Source organism: Pseudonaja textilis, chromosome 5 (genome assembly GCF_049901715.1).
Source record: "Pseudonaja textilis isolate UNSWEBS1 chromosome 5, rPseTex1.2, whole genome shotgun sequence".
NCBI classification, from domain to species: domain Eukaryota; kingdom Metazoa; phylum Chordata; class Lepidosauria; order Squamata; family Elapidae; genus Pseudonaja; species Pseudonaja textilis.
In genome coordinates this window covers 68,720,566-68,746,422 of record NC_141994.1, presented here as the reverse complement: position 1 = coordinate 68,746,422, position 25,857 = coordinate 68,720,566, and the positions used below count along the sequence as shown (strand labels likewise).

Genomic DNA, 25,857 nt, shown 5'->3' with positions numbered 1-25,857 from the left:
AAGAAAAGAGGGAGGGAGAAAGAAAGAAAGAGAGAGAGAGAGAGATAGCATAGCAGGTTTCAAACCATTCAAACATTTTTTTTTATGTGAATGTCTGATTATTTCCAATAAAATCTGGGGAAAAAAAATGATTTCTTGAACTTCTCCGATAAAAGAATCACCTTAATTTGTTCCATGAAACTTTTTAAAGGAAGAGAAACTCATTTAAATATATGGATCATGACCCATTTTATTTTTATCTGCTGCTTAGTTTAATAATAAACCAATTTGGCTGCTTTGTACAAAACAGGGTAATCTTTTTTGCCTTGTAATATAGAAATAAGGGGAGTGGGGTTTAGATAATCCACCCAGTTCATTGTACACGTTAGTTGGGCCATAAAATACCCTTTTTTAAAAAAAGCAACAAAGCCTTCCCTATATATATTTTTTCCCCGTGGGTTTTGCAGATATTCAAGGTGACAGAGGTTAATGATGAAAATTTTATAGTTTGTTCTGTAGAAGGTGGATGGTGCCACTGACAGATAAAATGAAAACGGTTTTTGGAGATACTAGAGTCAAACTAATTATTGGCAATGTTATAGGGGATGTATAATTACATTCACCTTTTCTTTAAAAAAAAAAACAGAATGTGAAAAGAGGGGAGGTAGGGAAGTGGTGAATTTTATTACAACCGGGCTTTTTAAAGCACAAGCTGAGAAATAAAAGCTGTAATTGTTCTTAATTATAGCTAACTGTAATTGCAGACAATTGCAATATGCTACATATCCCACACTGAATTAAGAAACGCTAGCATGTAGCAGTGGGGTTTTCTCTCTCTTTTGACAAGAAAACAACAGTTGCGGTAGAGTTTGCATGGAATATTATCTATAATTTAGTTCCTTTAGCTCTCTTCAACTTTTTTTTTTGTTGTTCTGGAAGAAAAATAATTTTTTGGAAGGATTAAGCATTGTGCAGGGATGGGTATGCATGGGAATTCAGAAAGAAAAGAGAACCAATTCATTCAGAATTCAGAAAGAAGAGAAACCAGAAAGGAGCTGAGAAAATATCTAGAGACCCCCCCTCACATCCTGGACATAAACTATTTCAACTTCTCCCCTCAGGGTGCCACTTTAAGGCATTGCACGTCCAAATAACTATATACAAAGATAGTTTCTCCCCTGTGCCATCAGTCTGCTAAACATCTAACTCCCACAACATTGTCTTAGGCCTGAAGATATTTACCCATGTAGTAAGGCTGTGTTGCTATTATCCTTCTCATCTGCCCTACTATCTTCTCCTATTGATTGCTTATCTTATTATTTGTGATCTATAGCTTATCACTTTGTTGTTTGTTTGTACACTGAGAGCTTTATGCACCACTGATGAATTCCTTCCATTCCAATTACGCTTGATCAATAAAGAATTCCATTCCATTCCATTCTATTGTATTGTATTCCATTCCATTCTATTCCATTCTCCCCATTATATTACATTCTCAGTTCTGTTCTGTTCTCATTCCATTCCCTATTCTATTCTATTTTATTCTAATTCTATTCCAGTCCAGTCCATTCCATATACTATACTGTACTGTACTATACTAATACTATTCTATACTAATACTATTCTATTCTGTTCTGTTCTGTTCTGTTCTAATTCCAATTCCAATTCCAATTCCAATTCTAATTCTATTCCATTCCATTCCCTATACTATATTAATATTATACCATACCATGCCATGCCATACCATACTATTCTCATTCCATTCCCTATTCCCAATCCCTATTCTATTCTGTTCTGTTCCGTTCCATTTTTTCCTATTCCCTATTCCATTCCATTCCACTCCTTTCCATATTCCTATCCTATCCTGTCTCAATCTCTTCAGAAATGTTTTCAAGAACAGATCCCCCTTTTTTCTCCGCCAACTGTCATTTTGTACCTCTTGCAGAGATTAAAAAAAAATCCATCTGATCCCCAACAGCAACGATGCTACAAACTCTTTACACTTTTAACAAGGATAACAAGAATTCAGCCTCTGTGGTTTATTTTGTCCGCAAAGCTTAGGCCACAATAAAGCGTGTTTGATTTTTATGGTGTCTTAAACTGTCCTCCTGTCAGTAGTAAACAGCTGACACCGTGGCTGCCACTGCAACTCTTAAATTAGTTTCAGTTTTCTGCTTTTTTTTTTTTTTTCCTTTTTCCACCTTGTGTATTTTCATTCCAAACTAGCTGTGTTAGCAAAACGAGTAAAGATGATGAATTGTGTGATCTTTTCAGGCAGATACTGCAGACGTGGTATTCAGCAGGTTCTGACCAGTTCTCGAGAACCGGTAGCAGAAATTTTGAGTAGTTCAGAGAACCAGCAAATACCACCTCTGACCACCCCCATCTATTCTCTGCCAGCTGATCGGCTGGGTCTTCATTTGTTGCCCTGCACTGGAGAATGGAGCTGGAAAGCAGGTTAGTGGGATGGGGAAAGAATGGGATTTTGCAGTAACCTTCTCCCAGGAGTAGGGAGGGAATGGGGATTTTACAGTATCCTTCCCCTACCACACCCACCAAGCCACGCCCACCAAGCCATGCCCACAGAACTGATAATAAAATTTTTTGAATCCCACCACTGTGGAGACATTAGGATGGGGAGGAAAAGACAGAGGTGCCAATTCTTAAATCCTTATTAAACTGGGATCCAGTTGGATCAGAAATCTTCATGGTCTTGATGAGTTGTGAACTGTTGTTTAGGGTAGGAAGTAGCTGTCAGAAGATTGGCATCTGCTTAAACTCTAAAACAGGTCATCAACAAATTCTCAACAAATCTCCTTAGCAAGAGACACTGGGAAAGAAGATACGCCAGCTTTCCAGGAATTGCCCACTAAAAACCAGTACATGTAATTACAGAACAGCAGAATAACAGAGTTGGAAGGGACCTTGGAGGTCTTCTAGTCTAACCCTTTGCTCAAGCAGGAAACCTATGCCATTTCAGACAAATGGTTGTCTAATCTCTTCTTAAAAACCTCCAGTGTTGGAGCATCCAGAACTTCTGGAGGCAAGCAGTTCCACTGGTTAATTGTTCTGTCAGGAAATTTCTCCTTAGTTCTAGGTTGCTTCTCTCCTTGATTAATTTCCATCCATTGCTTCTTGTCCTGCCTTCAGGTGCTTTGAGGAATAGGTTGACCCCCTCTTCTTTGTGGCATCCCCTGAGATATTGGAACATTGCTATCATTGCTAGTCCTTCTTTTAATTAAACTAGACCTACCTAATTCCAGCAACCGTTCATTTGTTTTAGCCTTCAGTCTCTTAATCATCTTTGTTGCTCTTCTTTGCACTCTTTCTAGAATCTCAACATCTTTTTTTTTTACATTTTGGCTTGGAAGAGTCATATACTTATGTCACAATTACATTTTTGAATTCCCTCCTCCCTTAAGGTCATTTGTTTAAATTAAGTAATGCATGTTTATCAGTATAGGATCTTTCAGTACTACCTATGTTCTTCCCCCTCAGCTTCTGTGCAGGGAATAATTTTGACATCCCCAAACTTTCAAAATTGGCATTCAACACCTGTTATTATTTAAAACAATCTGCCACCGAAATCTTATTTGTCTTCCTTCCAGATTATATTTCTGTAGCAGAGGCAATATTTGATCCAGGGAGGTATAACATGTTTAAGATCTATTATATCATTTGGATATGAGTGGAGACACAAATGATCGGGATCATTGGAGCAGCAGAAATGAAAATTGGATTATATTTATTGCACGCTACCCATTTCCTTGGATGATATACAAAAATAGAGCAAAAATTGTTTGCAGATAGCCTGAAAGGCTATCACCATGGAGAGAGAGGCTATGTATTATTATTATTGTACAGGGGGAAAAAAATAGAGACATATTCATATATTCAGGAAAGGATTTTGAAAGGAACTGTAGGGAGATGTTGGATGGCCATTGACTTGAGCAAAGAATACTGTAGAAGGGAAGGGAAGGGAATGGGAGGGAAAGGAAGAGAGAGGAGAGGAGAGAGAATAGAATAGGGAAGAGAAAAGAGAGTGGAGGGGAGAATAGGAAAGAGGAGATGAAAGAGGAGAGGAGAGAGAATAGGGAAGAGAGGGGGAATAGAATAGGGAAGTGCAGAGATGAGGAGGAGAGGAGAGAGAAGAGAATCAGGAAGAGAGGAGAGAGAATAGAATAGGGAAAAGAAGAGAGAGTGGAGGGGAGAATAGGAAAGAGGAGAGGAAAGAGGAGAGGAGAGAGAATAGGGAAGAGAGGGGAATAGAATAGGGAAGTGCAGAGATGAGGAGGAGAGGAGAGAGAAGAGAATCAGGAAGAGAGGAGAGAGAATAGAATAGGGAAAGAAGAGAGAGGGAGGGGAGAATAGGAAAGAGAGAGGAAAGAGGAGAGGAGAGAGAATAGGGAAGAGAGGGGAATAGAATAGGGAAGTGAGAGATGAGGGAGGAGAGGAGAGAGAAGAGAATCAGGAAGAGAGGAGAGAGAATAGAATAGGAAAAGAAGAGAGAGTGGAGGGGAGAATAGGAAAGAGGAGAGGAAAGAGGAGAGGAGAGAGAATAGGGAAGAGAGGGGAATAGAATAGGGAAGTGCAGAGATGAGGAGGAGAGGAGAGAGAATAGAATCAGGAAGAGAGAGGGGAGGGGAGGAGAGAGAATAGAATAGGGAAGAGAAAGTAGAGGAGACGGGAGAGGGAATAGAATAGGGAAGAGAGGAGAGAATAGAATAGGGAAGAGAGAGGAGAAGGGAGGGGAGATAATAGAATAGGGAAGAGAGAGAGAGAGGAGAGAGGAAAAGAGGAGAGAGAATAGAATAGGGAAGAGAAAAGAGAAGAGAAGAGGGGGGCGAGAATAGACTAGAATAGGGAAAAGAAGAGAGGAGGGGAGAGAGAATAAAATAGGGAAGAGGAGAGAGGAGAGGTGAAAGGAGGAGAGAAGAAGATACTTTTTCATAGGTAAAGCGATCACCTTTAGCAACCTTCTGACAAGCAAGATGGGGAAACTAAGTTCACTTAACAACCATGTTACTAATGTAACAATTGCAGTGATTCAGTTAACAAACACGGCAAGAATAGTCATAAAATGGGGCAAAACTCACTTAACAAATTTCTCACTTAGCAAAATACACTTTGGGCTCAACTGTGGTCCATAAGTCGAGGACTACCCGTCTAAGAATTCAAGAGCTACCAACTGCTTCCTAGAGAAGAGGGGAGACAGAATTCTCAAAAATAGTGACTTTTGACCAAATTATTGTGTTTTTCTATTAATGCCATCAAGGACCAGGGCCATTTCCTTATGGCTGTTCTATTTGCATATAGTCATATCATGTGAAGACAAGAACCTTGTTTGTTCACCCAAGTGTGAGATTTAAATCTGCCTTGTGAATCCGGCATCTAAGTTGCTTTTTAAGGAAATTACAGCCTGCCTCAGAGGTTTGAATAGAAAATTATATAACCCAAACACACAAAAAGGCTGTTTCCACCCCATTTTTGTGGTAGATAGACGAGGCATTTGACCTTGAGCATCTCAAGTAGTTAATTGGCAGAAGGCCTCTTGACAATATAGAGACAGAGACGCTCTGTGTGTGTGCGTGTGTGTGCGTGTGTGTTTATTAAAAAGTTGTTCTGGAAGGATATGCATATGTGTGGGGGGGTGTATGTGTGTTTGACTATGCACACACACATATACATAGGATATTGCTCTATCTATCTATCTATCTATCTATCTATCTATCTATCTATCTATCTATCTATCTATCTATCTATCTACCCACCCACCCACCTACCTACCGACCTACCTAGCTACCAGAGGTGGTATTCAGAAGGTTCTGACCAATTCTGGAGAACTGGTAGTGGAAATTTTGAGTAGTTTGGAGAACCGGCAAATGCCACCTCTGACTGGAGATTTTACAGTATCCTTCCCCTGCCACGCCCACCAAGCCACGCCCACAGAACCTGTAGTAAAAAAATTTTGAATCCCACCGCTGCTCCCTACCTAGCTATCTACCTATCTACTTGTCTACCTATGTATCATCTCTATATCATTTCCCTCTGTGTGGGTGTGAGTGTGGGTGTCTATGTATCTGTTTGTGTATACATAATTTCTTATGTATCTTCTCTTTATCTATCTTATCTGTCTGTCTGTGACTGTCTGTCTATCCTATCTATATCATTTCTCTCTCTCTCTCTCTCTCTCTCTCTCTCTCTCTCTCTCTCTCTCTCTCTCTCTCTCTCCTGAGTGTATGTTTGTATATATATAATTTCTTATCTCTAGCTGTCTCATCTCATCTCTCTCATACCACAGAAATCATAACTATCTCTAACATCTATCTATCTATATCTATCTATCTATCTATCTATCTATCTATCTATCTATCTATCTCATCTCATCTTTCTCTTTTTCTCATGCCATAGAAATCTTATCTGTCTGTCTATCTGTCCCTTCCATCTGTCTGTCTGTCTGTCTGTCTGTCTGTCTGTCTATCTATCTATCTATCTATCTATCTATCTATCTATCTATCTATCTATCTATCTATCTATCTATCTATCTATCTATCCTCTATCATGCCTCTATCTTTTCTCTTTCTCTCTCCCCCTCCCCGCTCTCTCTCTCTCTCTTTTACCTCCCATAAATATTTCTTCAGTTCAGAAGTTGATTTGCTACTCCTCTGTGCCGATGCTCATGATACACTATTTGTGTTCAGCCGTGCAACGTAATTTGTGATACAATATCCATGTCCCTCAGTAATAGCAATGTAATTAACACTTGATAAGAAGCTCTTGAAATCTGACTGGTTTGGGGATAGAGGGGGGAAAAAACTTTTTTTTTTTTTAAATGAGATTAATATGCCTTTTGTCTACTCTTATTATAATGGGCATTGTTCTGCATAAATGGATCTATTTCTGAATGCAAAGGCAGGAAACAATTTGGAATTCCCACTCCATATTAATTCCGGAACCCCTTTTCTCACTTCCCTACTATTTCCTTCTGCCCTTCGCTTTTCTGTCTCCAAACACTGTTGAGTAAATGAAGCTTAATATGTCACTTTCTTTGCCTGAACCCAGTGACATGCCTCCAGGGCTGATTTTGGAAGGCAAAATACGTGAGATATTAATGAGCACACGGCCTCCTTTAAAAGTCAATTCAGGAATCTATTATTTAACTGGAGCAGAGACTCGGCGTGTTGATGGTGCAATGATTAATAAAGGGAATTGTTTGGTTCAGGATACCAAGGTGTTGAACTGAATAAGGCATCTTTTTTTTTTCTTGTTGGGTTCCTTTCTTTTCTTTTGGAATGGTGCAAAACTGCTTTAGCAATTATTGTTTGGGGGGGAACAGATCCGGTTCTATTTTGGGGAGGTGGGGTGGGAGGTGGGGAACAGACAGGGACATGGTAGCAATATTCCAGTATTTGAGAGAGTGCTACAAAGAAGAAGGGGTCAAGTTATTTACCAAAGCACCAGAAAGCAAGACAAGAAACAACAGATGGAAACTCATCAAGGAGAGAAGCAACCTTCATTTTTTTCTAGGGTGGCTCTGTGAGCCAGATCTAAACTCCCACGGGCTGGATCCAGTCTCCAGGCCTTGAGCTTGACACCCTTGGTATAGGGAATCCATGAAGATCTAGTGTTAGGAAAGGAACCGATCACTTTGCAAGAAGGGAGTGCAAACACACTGTGTCATATGTCAAAAATACTGGGAATGCCTTCTTGAGCAGAAGGACAGATGGCCTGAAGAAATTAGGAACAGCTGCTGAAAGCAGACACTGGTTACCGAAAGCAGCTTTAAGCCGGTGGAATCAGATTTGATAAACCTATAAAGGAAAGACCGGTGAATTCCTCCCAGGAGGAAGTTGCTGATCGGTGGTAAGGCAGCTTTCCTGCTGGAAAGAAGCTATGCGGCTTCTCAGGGAACCCCAAGGGAGGAAGGAAATGAATGAGTCAGTCAATATAAAAGTTAAGCACCTGTACGGGAAGCCGCCTAGGTTCAGTAGGGAGAACAAATTTCGAAACCAAAGTGCGCATTCAGCAGCTTGTGAAGTGCAGTGTTTTTTTTCCCTTCCAACCAGGGGTGGGATTCTACAGGTTTGCACCTATTCGCTAGAACCAGTTGTTAACATTCTAAGCAGTTCGGAGAACTAGTTGTTAGAAGAAATTATGGGCCTAATCCTGTAAGGAGGGCAGGAAGGAAACATTCTGGTGTTGCTTACAGAAACTGCCTCTCTGTTAACTCTTATTACATTCTTGGCAGGACTAGACTTCCTGTCTCAGGAACTTCTCTGGAGTTTTTTTCCCCTCCTTTGCTGGTACTTTGCTTGTGTGGAGGGACCATTCAAAGTTACAATGGCACTGAAAAAAAGTGACTCATGACCATTTTTCACACTTATGACTGTTGCAGCATCCCCACAGTCATGAGAAGCCAGGTGAGAAGATGCGTGCCTCGATGTGAGTGATGTTGAGTTGGCCACACCCAGCCAATAACATGACCACCAAGCCACGCCCACCAACTAAGCCATTCCCATAGAACCGGTTGTTAAAAAAATTGAATCCCACCCCTGCTTCCAACTTTGCTTTTATTTCCAGATTCTCTCCTGAAATTATTACCCTTCAAATTGTCAGCCTTTGGGACGTAGTAGCTGAGATGTTCATTACCCTACAAACAGTTTTTGGGAACAATTAAATCAGTAGAAGCCACTCTTCCCAGCCCTCAGTACTCACTGCCTACATATTCCTTGTGGCATTTTGCCATTTTTGTTCCTACCCTTACCCCAAAAAATAAATTTTTCTTCCCCTCCCCTTTCTTGCCAGGAATTTTCTGTCAAGTTTTGTGCGTTGTGTTCAAACACAAAGATGTGGTTTGGATCTCTGGTAGCTTCTAGCCAACCTTGGCCAATCATGAAAATGCTAAGTAACATCATTCTAGAGAAGAATAGAATAGAATAGAATAGAATAGAATAGAATAGAATAGAATAGAATAGAATAGAATAGAATAGAATTCTTTATTGGCCAAGTGTGATTGGACACACAAGGAATTTGTCTTGGTGCAAATGCTCTCAGTGCACATAAAAGAAAAGATACATTTGTCAAGAGTCAAGAATCATCAGGTACAGCACTTAATCATAATAATCATAGCGTACAATAAGTAATCAAATCATACTAGGAAACAGTCAATATAAATCGTAAGGATACAAGTGACAAAGTTTACAAGTGACAAAGTCATACAGTCACAAGTGGGAGGGGTTGGGTGATAAGGAGTGATGAGAAGATTAACAGTAATAGTAGTGCAGACTTTGTAATAGTTGAACAGTGTTGAGGGAATTCTTTGTTTAGCAGAGTGATGGCTTTCGGGGAACAACTGTTCTTGTGTCTAGTTGTTCTGGTGGGCAGTGCTCTATAGCGTTGTTTTGAGGAAAGGAGTTGAAACAGTTTATGTCCAGTATGTGAGAGATCAGTAGATACTTTCACAGCCCTCTTTTTGACTCATGCAGGATACAGGTCCTCGATGGAAGTCTGGTTGGTAGTAATTGTTTTTTCCCTGCAGTTCTAATTATCCTCTGAAGTCTGTGTCTACCTTGTTGAGTTGCAGAACCCAACAAGGATGAAGGGGGACATGACACCAGAGTTGTGATATTTGAGGCACTGCCCCCCCAAAAGAGGGGATCAACCTGTTTTCCAAAGCACCTGAAGGCAGGACAAGAAGCAATGGATGGAAACTAATCAAGGAGAGAAACAACCTAGAATTAAGGAGAAACTTCCTCACAGTGAGGACAATTAACCAGTGGAACAGCTTGCCACCAGAAGTTGTGGGTGCTCCAACACTGGAGGTTTTTAAGAAGAGACTGGGTGGTCACTTGTCTGAAATGGTATAGGTTCTCCTTCTTGAGCAGGGGGCTGGACTAGAAGACCTCCAAGGTCCCTCCCAGCTTAATTCTGATTGATTGATCATACATGGTCATGACTTGGATGGAAGATGACCAGAAATTCTGAAGGTTGTGGGCTAACATAGAAATGAAGAAACCCTTTCAATAGATTTGCTGATCAATAAATGAATACAGGTAAGTCTTTGACTTAACAACAGTTCATTTAGCGACTGTTCAAAGTTACAACGGCATTGAAAAAAGACTGATGACCGTTTTCCACACTTATGATCATTGTAGCATTCCCATGGCCACATGATCAACATTCAAACACTTGGCAACTGGCTCACATTTATGATGGTTGAGGGGTCATGTATTCTCCTTTTGTGACTTTCTGACAAGCAAAATTCATGGGGAAGCCAGGTTGACTTAACAACCATGTTACTAATTAAGCCAGTTCAATTATTCACTTAACAAGCGTGCCAAGAAAGGTTGTAAAACGGGGCAAAATTCACTTAATAGCTGTCTCGCTTGCCACAGAAATATTGGGCTCAGTTGTGGTCATACATCGAAGACCACCTGCGTTTGTTTGCATGTTCCGCCTTTATTACTTTTAGAAATCTCTGTAGTTTTAGAAATCATTTCAACAGGTAATGGCGGACAGCTTTTTGGCCAGAATCATAGAGGCATAGGGCTAGAAGGGACCCAGGAGAGCTTCTCGCCCAGGGTTTCTTTAAGATACGTCGACTTCTTCAGCTCCCTGAATTCCTTAGCCAGCCATGTAGACTGGGGAATTCTGGGAGTTGAAGTCCACCTATCTTAAAGTTGTCAAATACCGTTCTAGGTTTGCCCAACTCAAGACTGTCCCAGATAAACAGTTGTTGAACTTTGAGCTTGTCTTCTGAACGATCTGCCCTGTGCCGTCTGCAAATTTCGGCTGGTGCCTCTTCTGCCTCCTTATCTGTGTTTTGTTAAATGCAAGCAAAATCATTTTGAATTTGACAGACAACAGCAGCAGGAGAAGGCTGCTGGGGCAGTGTGTGGATGTCAACATTTAGGCATGGAAACTACCATAAATTTTTGTTGAGGGGAACAGCTGAAACAAGTGGGTTCAATATGACAGAGAAGTATCTACTTGAGTTCTCTGTTTCTAGATGCATTTCCTGGTTGCAGATTATCTTATAGTTTTCTCTCTGTTCTCCTAAAGAAGGAATCTGGAGTAAAGCCAAACCTTGCAACTATTATATTTCACCTCCGAGTTGATCTTCTAAGTAGTTTTTAACCACTTTCCGTTTCCCTTTGCATTATCTAGCCTTTAGCTCAAACCTCATGCTATCTATTGAATTATATTTTTTTTTAGAAAAAAGTATTTAAAGTTTTCTTCCCCAAATGCCAAAAACTTTAATCTTAGACTGTCTACTGTTGACCTCACCCCATTCCTAAGAGGTCTGTAAGGAGCGTGCATAAGCGCACTAGCCTGCCTACCGTCCAGGGGTGGGATTCTACCAGTTCGGACCAGTTCTATAAAACCCATTGTTACGATTCTGTGCAATTTGGAGAACCGGCAAATCACAACACTGGCTGGCCCCTCCCCTCCCCACCTGCCCCGCCCAGGAGGCTTCCCTGAGGCCCAGTCAAGGGTGGTATTCAGAGGGTCGGGGAAGGGAGAAGTGGCCTGAGAGCAGAGCTGAAGCTTCTTTAGGATTGAAGCTTCTATCTTTTCAGTGCAGACTCAGGCAGCAGATTGCAGAAAGGCAGATCTGGGAGTGAAACTGTGATTCTGCAAGCAGCTCAATCTGTCTGCCTGCTTTGCCTGATTTTGGGTAAAAGTTGCTCTTTTTTTAAATAAAAAAAAATCAATCTTTACATATATATTTACAATATTTACATACAAGCCACGCCCAGCCAGTCACATGACCACCAAGCCACACCCACAAATTAGGCCATGCCCATAGAACCAGTGGTTAAGAAATTTGAATGACACCCCTGCTACCGTCCCTATCCTAATGTCCCCTTTTATTTGTACCTATTTCTTGTAATCATAATCATGTAACAGATAACAGATAATAGATAATCAGAGTTGGAAGGGACCTTGTAGGTCATCTAGTCCAACCCCCCCCAAACAGGAGACCCTACACCCTTTCTGACAAATGGCAGTCCAATCTCTACTTGAAAGTCTCAAGTGATGGCGCTCCCACAACTTCTGAAGGCAAAGCTGTTCCATTGGTTGATTGTTCTCACTGTCAGAAAGTTTCTCCTTATTTCCAGGTTAAATCTCTCCTTGTTCAGTTCATGTTTACACTTATACCTGTTATCTAGTACATGCTTGACAAAATAAATAAATAAATACAAATAAAAACTAGCAGAACTTATGCCTGCAAATTCGGATTTAAATTTGAGGAAAGGAGATGTGATTAGGCTTAACTTAAAGCCACAACTGAGAGAGTGGAATTTTCATCATAAATTATCACAATCATACGTTGAATCGGATTTGATTTTATGACCAGTTTTACAACAGTCGTTAAGCCAATCCAAAGTTGTTAAGCAAACAGTGTGGTTGTAAGTGTGAACCTACGGGTATTTTTTTTGCTGAAATTTGCCAAAAAAAAGGCAGGTGAGATGGACACAGTTTGTGGCAATAGTCATTTCTTCCTTTCTAAATATTCAGGTATCTCTAGTTTGTGCAGCTACAATGGGAAAACAGACCTCACCTGTTCAACTCTAGAAGTTTTGTTTTGTTTTGTTTTTTAAGGCCAGGTGATTGTAAGTCACAAACTGTGTTTCTGAATTTGACCTCCACGGTAATTGACACTTCTCCAGAGCACAGTTCTAGTGTGAGAATTAGATTGACCCATATGGAGACATTTTGATTCCAATACAATTAAGTCAGTGATAATTTGCTTCGAGCTACGTGACTCAACAGCTCACATTATTCATATCAGGGGCTACTGCTGACACACATTTTATGGCATTTGTGTCAGGACAGGCAAGCATGTTCCATGGACGCTATGGTGGTGCGTGAATAGGTGTTAGGAAACATGAAAAGAAGATTTTAGAAACAAGATCACGTGAAGTGTTCATGCCACTTTATAATGCCTTGGTAAGACCACACTTAGAGGGACACGATGGCTCAGTGGCTGAGACGCTGAGCTTGTCGATCAAAAAGGTCGGCAGTTCAAGGTGGCATTTTTCCCCGACAAGAATTGCAAGAATGTTTTGATGATATTAGGTTATACAATTATTGATTGATAATATGAGCTATTATGTAATATAATTATACTAGTGACTAGGAAATGGATGCACAAAAAAAAGTTATCTTGTTATTAAAAATAAATAAAAATTATTAAAAAAAAAAAGGTCGGCAGTTCGGTGGTTCGAATCCCTAGAGCCGTGTAACAGCATGAGCTCCAGTTACTTGTCCGAGCATCTGCCATAAACCTTGAATGAGAACATTGATATCTTGTAAAATCTTGATATCTCTGGAGATTTCAGCTGTTTTAAACGTGTGTGTTGGTTGTTTTTTAAAAAAAATCATTTAAAAATCATTTTAATTTCAGTTCATGTCACAGTATTACATAACTCATCCCCTCCTAGCTGAAAAAACGCAAAAGATGATAAGAATTTCTCCCCAGGGCTACGAAAACTGCCATCCAGAATAAACAAGATCGCATTCCTAAATTTTTATTTATGTTTTTCAACTTTCTGACAAACCGGTGGAACCCAATGGATTCCAAAACTATAATCTTGTGCTGAGGGCCAAATTTCAATTTGTTTACTTTCTTTTCGTTTACCTCTGTTATTATTATTTTTTTATTGAGCATGTATGAAATCACTAAAAAAAAATAGGACCATGATGTGTTATAACGTGATTCACATCCTATGTAGGAGTAAAGCACCCTCCAAAATGAATCTTGCAATAATTTAAGATATAATCCTAGCAAATGCTTCTCTCCTTTAGCCATTCTTATCAATAATTTGGAGGAATTGTTTTGATTTTTTGGGGGGGGTTTTGGTTTTTAGTTTTGAAAAACACAACCATTCTTTTTCTTGCCCTTTGCACAATTGCTTTTCTGTAGTGTTTCAGCATTGTCAACACACACACACACACACACAGAGAGAGAGAGAGAGAGAGAGAGAGAGAGAGATGCTTATCCACCAGGAATTGAAAGGGCAGAAAAGGAAGAGGTTCTTTCTTAATCGGGGGAGCATTTGAACGAGATGAAGTGTGGAAACATTCCTAATTAAAACCCAAATGCTTTTAATGTATATCTGAAGTTCTTGTGAATTTTCCTAGTTATTCGGATTAAACACGTTTGAATACTAATGAAGTTTCTTTTTTGTATCTTTCTCTCCCCCATTCTCTTTCTCTCTTTCTCTCACATTCTCTCACACAAACACATTCTCTCTCTCTCTCTCGTTCTTTCTCTTATGTTCACTCTCACACACATTGTCTCTTTCTCTCACATTCTCTTTCTTTCACATTTTCTCTATCAAACACACATTCCCTCTCACTCTCTCACACACATTCTTTCTCTCACATTCTCTCTGTCACACACATTCTCTCTCTTTCACTCTCTCACACATTCTCTTTCTCTCACATTCTCTCTTTTTCTCTCACATTCTCTCTCACACACACATTATCTCACATACATTCTCTCCATTTTCTTCTTTCTCTCACATTCTCTCTATCAAACACACATTCTCTCTCTTTCTCTCTCACACACACTTTCTCTTTCTCTCACATTCTCTCTTTTTCTCTCACATTCTCTCTCTCACACACATTCTCTCACATACATTCTCTCCATTTTCTTCTTTCTCTCACATTCTCTCTATCAAACACACATTCTCTCTCTTTCTCTCTCACAAACACATTCTCTTTCTCTTACATTCTCTCTTTTTCTCTCACATTCTCTCTATCAAACACACATTCTCTCTCTTTCTCTCTCACACACACTTTCTCTTTCTCTCACATTCTCTCTTTTTCTCTCACATTCTCTCTCTCACACACATTATCTCACATACATTCTCTCCATTTTCTTCTTTCTCTCACATTCTCTCTATCAAACACACATTCTCTCTCTTTCTCTCTCACACACACTTTCACATTCTCTCTTTCTCTCTCACACACACACACTCTCACACAAACATATTATCTCTCACACACATATTCTCTCTCTCTCTCTCTCCCTCTCTTCTTGTAGTGAGACTGCCACAGAGTTATCTGGAATCTTTCCAAGGTAAGCAAGCTGTTCTGCTAACCCAGATCTGTTTGTTGGAGCCAAAGAGCTGCCTTTCTAACTGATGCATCCAAGACAGGTTTGGAAGGGGGGTTTGGGTGGGTGGGTGGGAAGAGGGAGAGGCCATTTCTAAAAGAAACAGTCATTAAGAAAAAAAACGCGTGTTTGAGAGGCAGGGAAAACGTTTGCCATGTCAGACAGAAGCATCTGTAGAGTGGGCTCTTTCAACAAGAAGTGATCTGTGTACTTTTATTTTAATCGCTTCGTTTTAATTGTCATGATGTTGCTTTGTGAACGACTGCCAAGTTCAGCCTTGGAAGTCTTCACGGGGAACCTCAGCTTGCTTTCAGATGTTCTGCTTGTGGTGTAGGGCTCTTCCTTCCTTCCTATCTTCCTCCCTCCCTCCTTCTCTCCCTCTTTCTCTCCCTCCTCTTTAACCCTCCCTCCCTTCCTCCCTCCCTCCCTCCCTCCTCTTTTATCCTTTCTCCCTCCCTCCTTCCTCCTTCTCTCCCTCCTCTTTAACCCTCCCTCCCTTCCTCTCTCCCTCTCTCCCTCCTCTTTTATCCTTCTCTCCCTCCTCTTTAACCCTCCCTCCCTTCTTCTCTCCCCCCCTGCCTCCTCTTTAATCCTTTCTCCCTCCCTCCTCTTTAACCCTTTCCCCCTCCCTTCCTTCCTTACTCCCACCTTCTCTCCCTCCCTCCTCCTCTTTAATCCTCCCTCCCTCCCTTCCCTCCCTCCTCTCTAACCCTTCCTTTCTTCCTCTCTCCCTCCCTTCTAATCCTCCCTCCCTTCTCTCTAATCCATCTTTCTTTCTTTCTTTCTTTCTTTCTTTCTTTCTTTCTTTCTTTCTTTCTTTCTTTCTTTCTTTCTTTCTTTCTTTCTTCCTTTCTTTCTTTCCTTCCTTCCTTCCTTCCTTCCTTCCTTCCTTTCTTTCTTTATGTACTGAAAGATTCATGTGGGAGTGAGTCTCTTAAAACAGAAAATACTTGTCCAGCACTTTGGAAGTGGCAAGGTAGATTCGACACCAGTGCATGTACGACCGTTTCTTTATTGATTAAACCTTGGCTCCGTGTTCTTTTGTGTTTTCAAAACAGGCATAATATTTTTGAGTCAGAAGATAGGGTGGCAAAAGATATGTGCACTTCCTTCATAGAGAGTAAAAAAATAAATTTAAAAATCCTCCATTTTATAATGTTATAGATGCAGCGAACAGATAATATAATTATTGATAATGTGAATAAGACATGGGAACAAATCCCAGTAGTAGAACCTAGTTATTAGACCTACTTTGGCCTACTTTCATCTTTCCCAACTAGATATACAATTCAACCATCTTATTTTCCTACAAAAGTTGGGCAAGTGGACTCTAAATTGTTTATAGCAAATTTCACATTCTTCCTTTTCTGGATTTCTCTGAAATTTATATTATTTACCAATCAAGGAAGGACTTCTGAAGTCTCTTTACGAGTTTGTGTGACGCCTCATAACATTGTCTTTCATCCTTTCTCTAACCAGTCTGCAAAATCTACTTTTTGTCTTTGTGAGCCACAGTGGTGCAGTGGTTAGAGTGCAGTACTGCAGGCTACCTCTGCTGACTGACTGCAATTTCTCGTTTTAATCCCACCAGCCTCAAGGTTGACTCAGCCTTACATCCTTCAGAGGTGGGTAAAATGAGGACCCAAATTGTTGGGAGCAAGAAGCTGACTTTGTACACTGCTTAAAGAGGGGCTGTAAAGCTCTGTAAAGCGGTATATAAGTCCTTTTTTTTAATTTTATTTTTATATTTTAAAAAAGATCTCTTTTGGTGAACAGCGCGGTTCCAGGTTTTTACATTTCAATACAAACATGTCCATAGTTACATATTCATCTTTCATATTCAATTTCGTATCACATTATTACTTATTCTGTTTTCCTTTAAATATTCTCAAATATTATATTCCTTACATTTATTTTATTGAATTCCAGTCCATAGCTTATTTCTTTTCTCTTAAAATATTCTCATGTCTTATTTTACAATATTATCTAAGATTCTTATTTCATTTCTATATTCATTACACATATTACTTTTACCTCTCACATTTGCAATTTTATCACATACTTTTATTCCATTCGTTCATTGTTCATTAGATTTCATCCTAGTTCTAACAATTCGAAAGTTGTCCCCTTTAATTGTTAATTCCAGCTTGCCACCCATTTACCTTGAGGTATATAAGGCTAAGTGTTATTGCTGTTGTAAGTTTTTTCTCATAAAAGGGTTGAGTACCAAGGGGGAAATGGTTCATTTGGGAAAAGCTGGCAGATATTCTCTCACCAAACCAGGATTTCAATGAGCAGATAAAAACAGGACCTGCATTCACACATTTTCATCTAAGGGTTATGTAGTAGACTTTTCAGGGATAGTTAACAAATGAAAGCGGTTGTTTCTTTTCTAGAATCATCCATAAAGAGAACTTGAACAGATGTGTTCGCTTTAAGGATTTGTAGCCAGTTAAAGTAGCCACATGTACTTTTCCTTTTGGCATCTGAAGTAACAATACAATGAAGATCTTAATACGTGTAGTCCCTGACTTGCAACCTTTCGTTGAGTGACCATTCAAAGTTACAACCACACTGAAAAAAAAGTGGTTGTGACTGGGTTTTTTTTTTACACTTACGACCGTTGTAGCCTCCCTGCTGACCCTCTGACAGGCAAAGTCAACGGGGAGGTGAGATGCCCTTAACCACGGTGTAACTTAGTTCACAACTTGCAGTGGTTCACTTAACCACCATGGGTGGTAAAATGGGGCAAAATTCACTTCGCTGTCTCGCTTAGTAGTGGAAATTTTGGGCTTGAGGGGGAGTCGTATGTCAAGGAGTTTCTGTGGTTTCTGTTTCTGTAGTTTCATTCCCACTGGTCAAGGGGGTAGATTTGCACCAACGTCTCCTGCTTTTTGGGACTCTGCTTTTCAACTTTGCTCCTGGTCAGTATGTGAGACATTTAGAATACAGTGAACTGGAAGGGATCTTTGAGGTCTTATAGTCCACCCCACCCCCCACTAAAGCAGGAGACCCCGCACTATTTCGGACAAGCGGCTGTCCAGTCCCTTCTTAAAAACCTCCTGCGAGGAAGCACTCACAACTTCTAAAGGCAGGCTGTTCCTCTGGTTAATTGTCCTAATTGTTAGGAAGTAAGGATCTCCTGCTTGAGCAGAGGTGGTTGGACTAGATGACCCCCAAGTTCCCCTTCCGTCTCTGTTATTCTGTTAATCTGTTGAATAATTGCAACGCTGCTATCCTGTTGTCACTCCTTCTTTTCCCTAGACTAGACATACCCCGTTCCCGCAACCATTTCAATGTGTGTCTACGTCCTGATGGCTACACAGCTGCCAATCCTTTTTCCTGGCCAAGAAAACAGCAAACCATTCTGAACTCAGCTCATAAGCAGTACTTGTTTTTCTTGACAAGCGGCTGGTTAAGCTTGGCAGTACCTATAGCATTCAAAACCTCCCCATTCCTGGCATTTTGGGGTAAACTCGCTGTATGCTGAATGCAAAAGGCGCATCACCCTGCCCAACGTATCTACCTGATCGCTGACCTTTAGGCTGGCAATTTAATATAGATACATCAGTGAATGATATATTGGCAAAGGAGTCGACAAGCAGAAAAGCCTGGGCCGGTGGAAGATTCTGCAGCTTCCCAAGGGACTGCAATCTAATCTTGATTATTCTGTCAGCCTGGTTATTTGCTTTTGGGCTGCTTTATTTATCTTCCCATGATGAGCTCCTTAAGTCCGGCAAGTGGCAGAGGTAGAGGAGAAAATGGGGTTTGTTAGAAATTGCACACTCCCAAGTTTAAATTTGTTTTTGTTTTTTTTAAAAAACAAACGGCAACGGGCAGGCAACAACCACAACCTCGCAGTAGCAGCCCTATTGCCATTCTAATCTAGTTGGGTGTCTCTCAACTGTGGCAATTTAAAAATGTGTGGACTTCAACTCCCAGAATTCCCCAGGCAGTATTCGTGGCCTTCAACTCCCAGAATTCCCCAGCTAGGATTTGTAGATTTTAATATCCATAATTCCTCAGCCAGGGTTTGTGGACTTTAATACCCAAAATTCCCCAGGCAGTATTCCGAGATTCCAACTTTCAGAATTCCTCAGCCAGTATTCATGGACTTCAACTCCCAGAATCCCCCAGGCAGCATTTGTGGCCTTCAACTCCCAGAATTCCCCAGCTAGGGTTTGTAGTTTTTAATATCCATAATTCCTCAGCCAGTGTTTGTGGACTTTAATACCCAAAATTCCTCAGGCAACATTCATGGATTTCAACATCCATAATTCCTCAGCTAGTATTCATAGATGTCAACTCCCAGAATTCCCCAGCTAGGATTTATAGATTTCAATACTCATAATTCCTCAACCAGCGTTCATGGACTTTAATACCCACAATTCTCCAGGCAGTATTCATAGACTTCAACCCCCAGAATTATCCAGGCAGTATTCCTGGATTTCAACATTCATAATTCCTCAACCAATAGTTGTGGACTTCAACTCCCAGAATTCCTCAGCCAGTCTTCATGGACTTCAACTCCCAGAATTCTCAGGGCAGCATTCCTGGATTTCAACATCCATAATTCTGGCATAATGATCACATGATCCTGGGACCCTGCAAGTGTTGAGAATACATGCTGGTTGCCAAGCACCCAATTTTTGATCACAGAACCATGGGGATGCTGCAACGATTTTAAGTGTAAAGACTGATCATAAGTCATTATTTCCCAGTGCTATTGAATGGTCTCTAGGTGAATAGTTGTAAGTCAAGGGCTATCTGTACATATTCAAAAAGGGCGGGCCTTTGTTTGCTAGGCTGTGACTGATATCTTGGGGAGGTGTGGGTGGAAGAATCCATCTGCAAGAAGCCTGAAAGCCTCTTCTAAGCATGGGATACTTTCTCTTCATTGGATTCATCGTTCCTATCCACCAAATCTTTGTTTTGTGTTGCAGAACTGGGGAGGGATCACCTGGTGCCCTCCTTTCCACCTCGGTTCTGCTCTATTGTTAAAGTATTGAGATTTAATATCTGACCAGCTGTTGTAAGGCTGATGCAGTGAGGATGAATCAGCATGGTTATTGCTGCTTTAAGACTGAGGATGGGTCCCACAGGGTTTTACCACTTTAAGAAGCTGTATATATAAGGGTGGCCATGAGAGGGTGGATCTCTCTCTCTCCTTGTTTTCTGTCTCCACTGTGGTTTTCTGTGCAGAGTAAAGAAGATTGATTGATTGATTGCCAGGTATTTGCCTACCAAGTATATGTATGTATATAGCTGTCTTGTATAAACCACTGTTAAAAGACAAAACCTCTGTGTGTGCTATGTTTTGCTCCTGGGTTGTCTCACAATAGTAGTCATGCAAACACTCTGACATCTATGCTTTTATGTCCCTAAAAGAGTTAAAGCTGGCATAACAAAGACAAATAATGCACTTTCTGGCCTGTTGTTCATCTCTCTCTCTCTCCCTCTCTCCTGGTTCTTGCCTGCTTTTAGACCCAACTTGACAGTTGAATGTTTTGATGTTTGTTGTTTAATAAATAAACCTTAAGCTATATTTATGCTGCTGAATTGCGCAATAGGTGTACTTGTTCTGATTTGGACTGAGGGACTGACAGGGAATGAGCTGGGTGCAAACTAAGTGGGAAATCAAATATAATTTTGCAAGACTTCTGTCCAAAAAGCAGTGTTAAAGAATATAATTTTTTTAGCACCAGGCAGGCAAGTATTGACAGAAGATGACACATCTATAGAACAAAGTGAAATTGTTTAAGACCTTTGTTTAAATTGTTGAATAAGTGAAAATGTTCCTTTATTTCTGTTTTAAGCAAGGATTTCTGCTAGCCTATGTCAATCCATTTGCCATCCATAGCTATTCTCTCAGAGCCATGTTTCTCGACCTCAGCAATTTGATGTGTGGACTTAAACTCCCCAAATCCCCCAGACAGCCTCTCCCAGAATCCCCCACGCAGGTTGGAGAATCCTGGGAGTTGAAGTCTGCACATCTTAAAAGTTTCCGGGGTTGAGAAAGAATTTCTAAACCAAAAAAGGGTTTTTTTTGCGGAGGCGACGAAAGGAGAAAAACTAATAAAAGGAATTATTATTGCTGCCAACAAGGATCATCTGATGTTATTATTGTGTTTATTTGCCAGTGAATCATTGCTGTAGCGTGACACTTTGGCGATGCGCTTTTTAAATTATTATTGTTTGTTCACGTCGCAAAGGTAGGCTTCTATTCAGAAACAGTTTCCTATGTTTTGGCACAGAAGCAGCGGTATTACTCCAACTGAGGGGTTTCATCAACATTTAGTGGCATATTAGCTAAGCCCATTCCATTGGGGAGATCCAAGTTTGAGGTTCTCTAGATGATTCTTCTTAATTACACTGGCTATTGTTAATCTAATTTGGGATGACAATTAGCTGGCAACTGATATATTAAAAAATGAACAGTTCTGTTTGCTTTAGAAATCAATTAAGGTTCTAATTGTAAAGCTCTGGTTTTTTTTTTAAAAAAAAACCTCTTCAATGGTTGTCCCAATCTTTTCTCCTTCCTGCTAATAAACACTATTTAAAATTAAGATCTAGAACCTTAGGGGGAAAATATACAAGTGGTGAAATGAGAAGTAATAAATATCCTGAGAGAAATGGATATGTTTTTCACAGTGAGACTGAAGATACCTTTTTGACAAGGCTTGTCAATTCACCGATTAAAGAGAAGCATGACTTCTGGCGTTTTACGTTTTGTTTTTTTCTCCCCCCGACTGACTGATCTTTAACTTTTACGTTTACATTTAAAAAGATTTAGTGGTGACTTCCTAATTTATTAAAAGCTCATTACTTCTGGATTTCTCCCATCCCGGAAATAATTAAAGGCCGAGAAAATTGGGAGTTTAAAGAGAGCATTTCAGATGGAGGAAGCATCTGGTGTACCAACGCAGCACCATGGAGAGATAATCCTCAAAACTTTATCGCAAAAGAAGGACCGACATCACAGGGGGTGCTCGCCTTACAACCAGGGATGGGCTTCAAAAATTTTAGCAAAGGGTTCTCTGTCTGGTTGCTGGGTGGGCGTGGCCATGGTGGGTGTGGCCTAGCCGGCCTCCTGTACCACAGCGGGTGGGGGGAGTTTTTGCCCTCCCCGGGCTCTGGAGGCTTTCCTTGAGCTTCCGTGAGGGCAAAAACAGCCTCCCCGGACTCTGGAGGCTCTCTGGAAGCCAGAAACAGGCCCATTTCTGGCCTTCTGGAACTTCCGGTAGGCCCGTTTTTCACCCTTCCTGAGCCTCTGTATGCGCCCTGCGCTTACCTGCATCCAAAACGGGCCACGTGGGGACTCTTGGTGGGGGAGGGGAGGGATGGGCGGGGCCAGCCAGGAGTGGGATTTGGCGGGTTCTCCAAACTGCACAGAATCTTAGCTAGGGGCTCTCCCGAACCCCTGCGAACCCCCATCAGCCCGCCCCTGCTTACAACCACAACTGAGGCCAAGCTTTTTAAGTGAGGCAGTTGTTAAGTGAGGTTTGCCCCATTTTGCAACCTTTCCGGCCACAGTTGTTAAGCAAATCACTGCCGTTTGTTAGTAGTACGGTTGTTTGGTGAATCTGGCTTCCCCAATGCTTTTGCTTATCAGGAAGTCGCAAAAGGGGATCATGTGATTCTGGGAACAGGGCAACCGTCATAAATGTGAGTCGTTTGCCAAATGTCTAAATTTTGATTACATGACCATAGGGAGGCCTCAACCGTCATAAGAATGAAAAACAGTCTTAATAGAAATAGCACTTAGACTTATATACCGCTTTATAGACTTAAAAAGACTTTACACTTAGACTTATATACCACTTTACAGCCCTCTCTAAGCAGTTTACAGAGTCCCCAACAATCTGGACCCTCATTTTTCCCACCTCAGAAGGATGGAAAGCTGAGTCAGGATCGAATTCCTGGCAGCGGGCAGAATTTGCCTGCAATACTGCATTCTCACCACAGTTCTTAAGTCACTTTTTTTCAGTCCTATTGTAACTTTGAATGGTCATTAAATGAACCATTGTAAGTCAAGGACTGATCCTCCATAATGATAATTTATGTTTACTGTGTGTTCTCTGGCTGCGTTCATCAATGGTTATAAACCATAAGAAAAACTTTTTTTTAAAAAAAAAACCCATATTTGGCTTTCCCCCATATAGCTAATTATGCATGGCCCCAAAAATTGCGCTTCTTTTCTGTTGTCGTAGGCTAAGTGCCAGAATTATGTTTCTGATAAAAATTTATCAGAAGACAGGGGTTTCCAGCTGGAGTCGCTTTAAGACTTGTGAACTACAACTCCCAGAATTCCCCAAGCGGACTTCCTTGGTTTAAGGGGTTCGTAAGCCTTGCAAGATTTTGCATGGGATTGTGGGTATTGAAGAATTAAGGTCAGTGAAAAGAATTGTCAGTGAATGATCGAATATTGGCAAATAGAGTTGGTCCTCATCTTACAACGGTTCATTGAGTGACCGTTCAAAGTTACAACGGCCCTGAAAAAAGCGACTTATGGCAATTTTTCATATCTTTTCCAGCATCCCCATGATCATATGATCAAAATTCAGATGCTTGGCAAGTGATTCGTATTTATGATGGTTGCAGTGTCCCAGAATCATGCTACCTTCTGCGATCTTCTGACAAGCCAAGTGTCAACTCATAAAATATTTCTCTAGTCTTTTTAGAATTGCCAATAGAAAGGGAGAGGGGAGGAGTGTAGTAGCTTGCAAAACCAAAAGTGTATTCCATAAATGTTTTCAAAGATAGTAACTAGGCGACTGAAGCTTCTGCCACACAAAATTCTAACTGAAGAGCATGATTGATGACTCTTGGCTATGGATGTGTCCCATTGGATAATATGAATTATGATACACCTAGGGGTTGGAGGGAAAACCAGGGTCAAGGGTGACAATGAATTATATGAATTATGAGTCGGCTAGCTGTCAGGATTCTGGCAGTTACCCCAATTTAAATCATGAGTCTCAAGCCAAATTTCCAACACTTAATAAGGATTTATTGGGAATTAACATGCACACCCAGGCAGTGCCAGCATGTTAACTCTCAATAAATCCTTACTAGGTTTTGGAAGTTTGGTTCAAGACTCATGATTGAAATAGTGTAACTGCCAGAATCCTGACACCAAGTCCATGGGGAAGCCAGATTCACTTAACAACCGTGGCAAGAAAGGTCATAAATTGGGGCAAAAATTCATCTAACAACTGTCTTGCTTAGCAACAGAAATTTTGGACTCAATTGTAGCCGTAAGTCAATAACAACATGGACACACTTCTTGGCATTTTCCAACGCAGCTTGTAGGTTAAACCGCATGACCCCATGTATATAAAAAGACATTTGTTAGTTTAAATGCAAATGTTAGAATACACTACATGTAAAAAGAAGAAGTAGAAAATAGACAGAAAGTACTATAATGCATTCTTTATTACCCATCAGCTGGCAGCCGTCTCTTTCCCCTTTTTCAAAAAAATAAAAGAGAATACTGGATTTTCAAAATACAGAGAGCTCTGATAAGAGCGTTGACTTTCCGAGCCTTATTTTGTTAATTTCTTTGAGATGGAATAACTACTGAACTTAAATGCTCAGCTGCCCTTATTCTCCTTTTTTTTCCCTGTGCCTTTTCTCTGGAGTTTACAAAAGAGAAATGAGTGAGAATATGTGGGCTAAGGTTGTGTTTCTTTGCACACACACAAAAAAATGCACGTAAAGTAAGACTTTCTCCCCTGCAGACTCTCAAAAATATTTGCAAAGGAGAGCCAACCGGGGTTAGAACCGGTATAAAATGGTGAAAATAGAAAAACAACCCAAACCGATGCTTAAGCTGAATTATTATTATTTTTGCATTGCTTTAGTGCTAGAGGTTTCCTTTCAACGCACATTCTTCCTGCCCTTGTAAATACTGCAGAAAGGAAGAAGGGGAAAAGAAGAATTCATGTTTTAATGCTTTACTTTATACACACACCGGTGCCTGCAGTCTTAATTTGGGGCCAGCTTTTTTCATCGCTCACCGTTCACATCAATCAATCTCGTCCTGCGCAAGCCAAGACATCAAAGAAAGAATCTCTGTGTAGCAGATCCTTAGAACATTATTAAGATGTTCGCTGCCTGACCTAGTTTTGGCTCTCAGATTGCCTCTTGTTGTAGATGACATAATTAAATTCTAAATGGAACATGATAAAGAAATTATACTGGGTGATCTCCAGAGATTTGTACACCCTGCTTGGCTTTTTGTGAGAGTGTAACAAAGACATACTTTAAAATTTCATACCCATCTGGCCTATTTTTTCCCATCTCACATTCTCTGCTTTTTCTGCGTCTGATGCTTTTCTCTTCTGAATCTGTTTCCAACGGCCTGCCCGAAAAAGCAAACAAATGGGTAGAAATACAAAATGGTTATAGCAGCAGGGGAGTAAAACTCGGTGCAGATTTGCAAGAATGCAAGCAAGCGGTCAGGCGAGAAAGCTGAATTCGTTGGTAGCTTCCCATTACAAGGAACATGCAATTTCTCAGCTACTAAGATTGTCGGCTGAGCAGATACAAAAACAGCCAGGGAAATGATTGAAGCATGGGGAAAATGGGCCCTTACCTCAGTCAACAGGAGTGATTTAATAATCAGCTTATTTGGTACTCAGGCACCAAGGGTTTGACAGCACAAGGAAACAACAGCCAATCAACAGTCATCCACACACCAATCACCTAATAGGAAAGCGCCACATGACTCATAGAATAGACCAAAACAC

At 40.6% G+C, this 25,857-nt stretch overlaps 1 protein-coding gene across 15 annotated transcripts in view; it reads left to right on the top strand.

Annotated features, from left to right (window-relative positions):
• Positions 1–25,857, top strand: part of CELF2 (CUGBP Elav-like family member 2) — a 555,045-nt gene that overhangs the window by 61,089 nt on the left and 468,099 nt on the right. For 14 of the 15 annotated variants that reach the window (XM_087935304.1, XM_087935300.1, XM_087935302.1 and 11 more), the window contains exon 2: positions 15,035–15,070. The exons of the other annotated variant lie outside the window; for it this stretch is intronic. In XM_087935304.1, the coding sequence (XP_087791430.1) occupies positions 15,035–15,070 (36 nt within the window). The remainder of the gene's footprint in view (positions 1–15,034; positions 15,071–25,857) is intronic. 15 annotated transcript variants of the gene reach the window in all.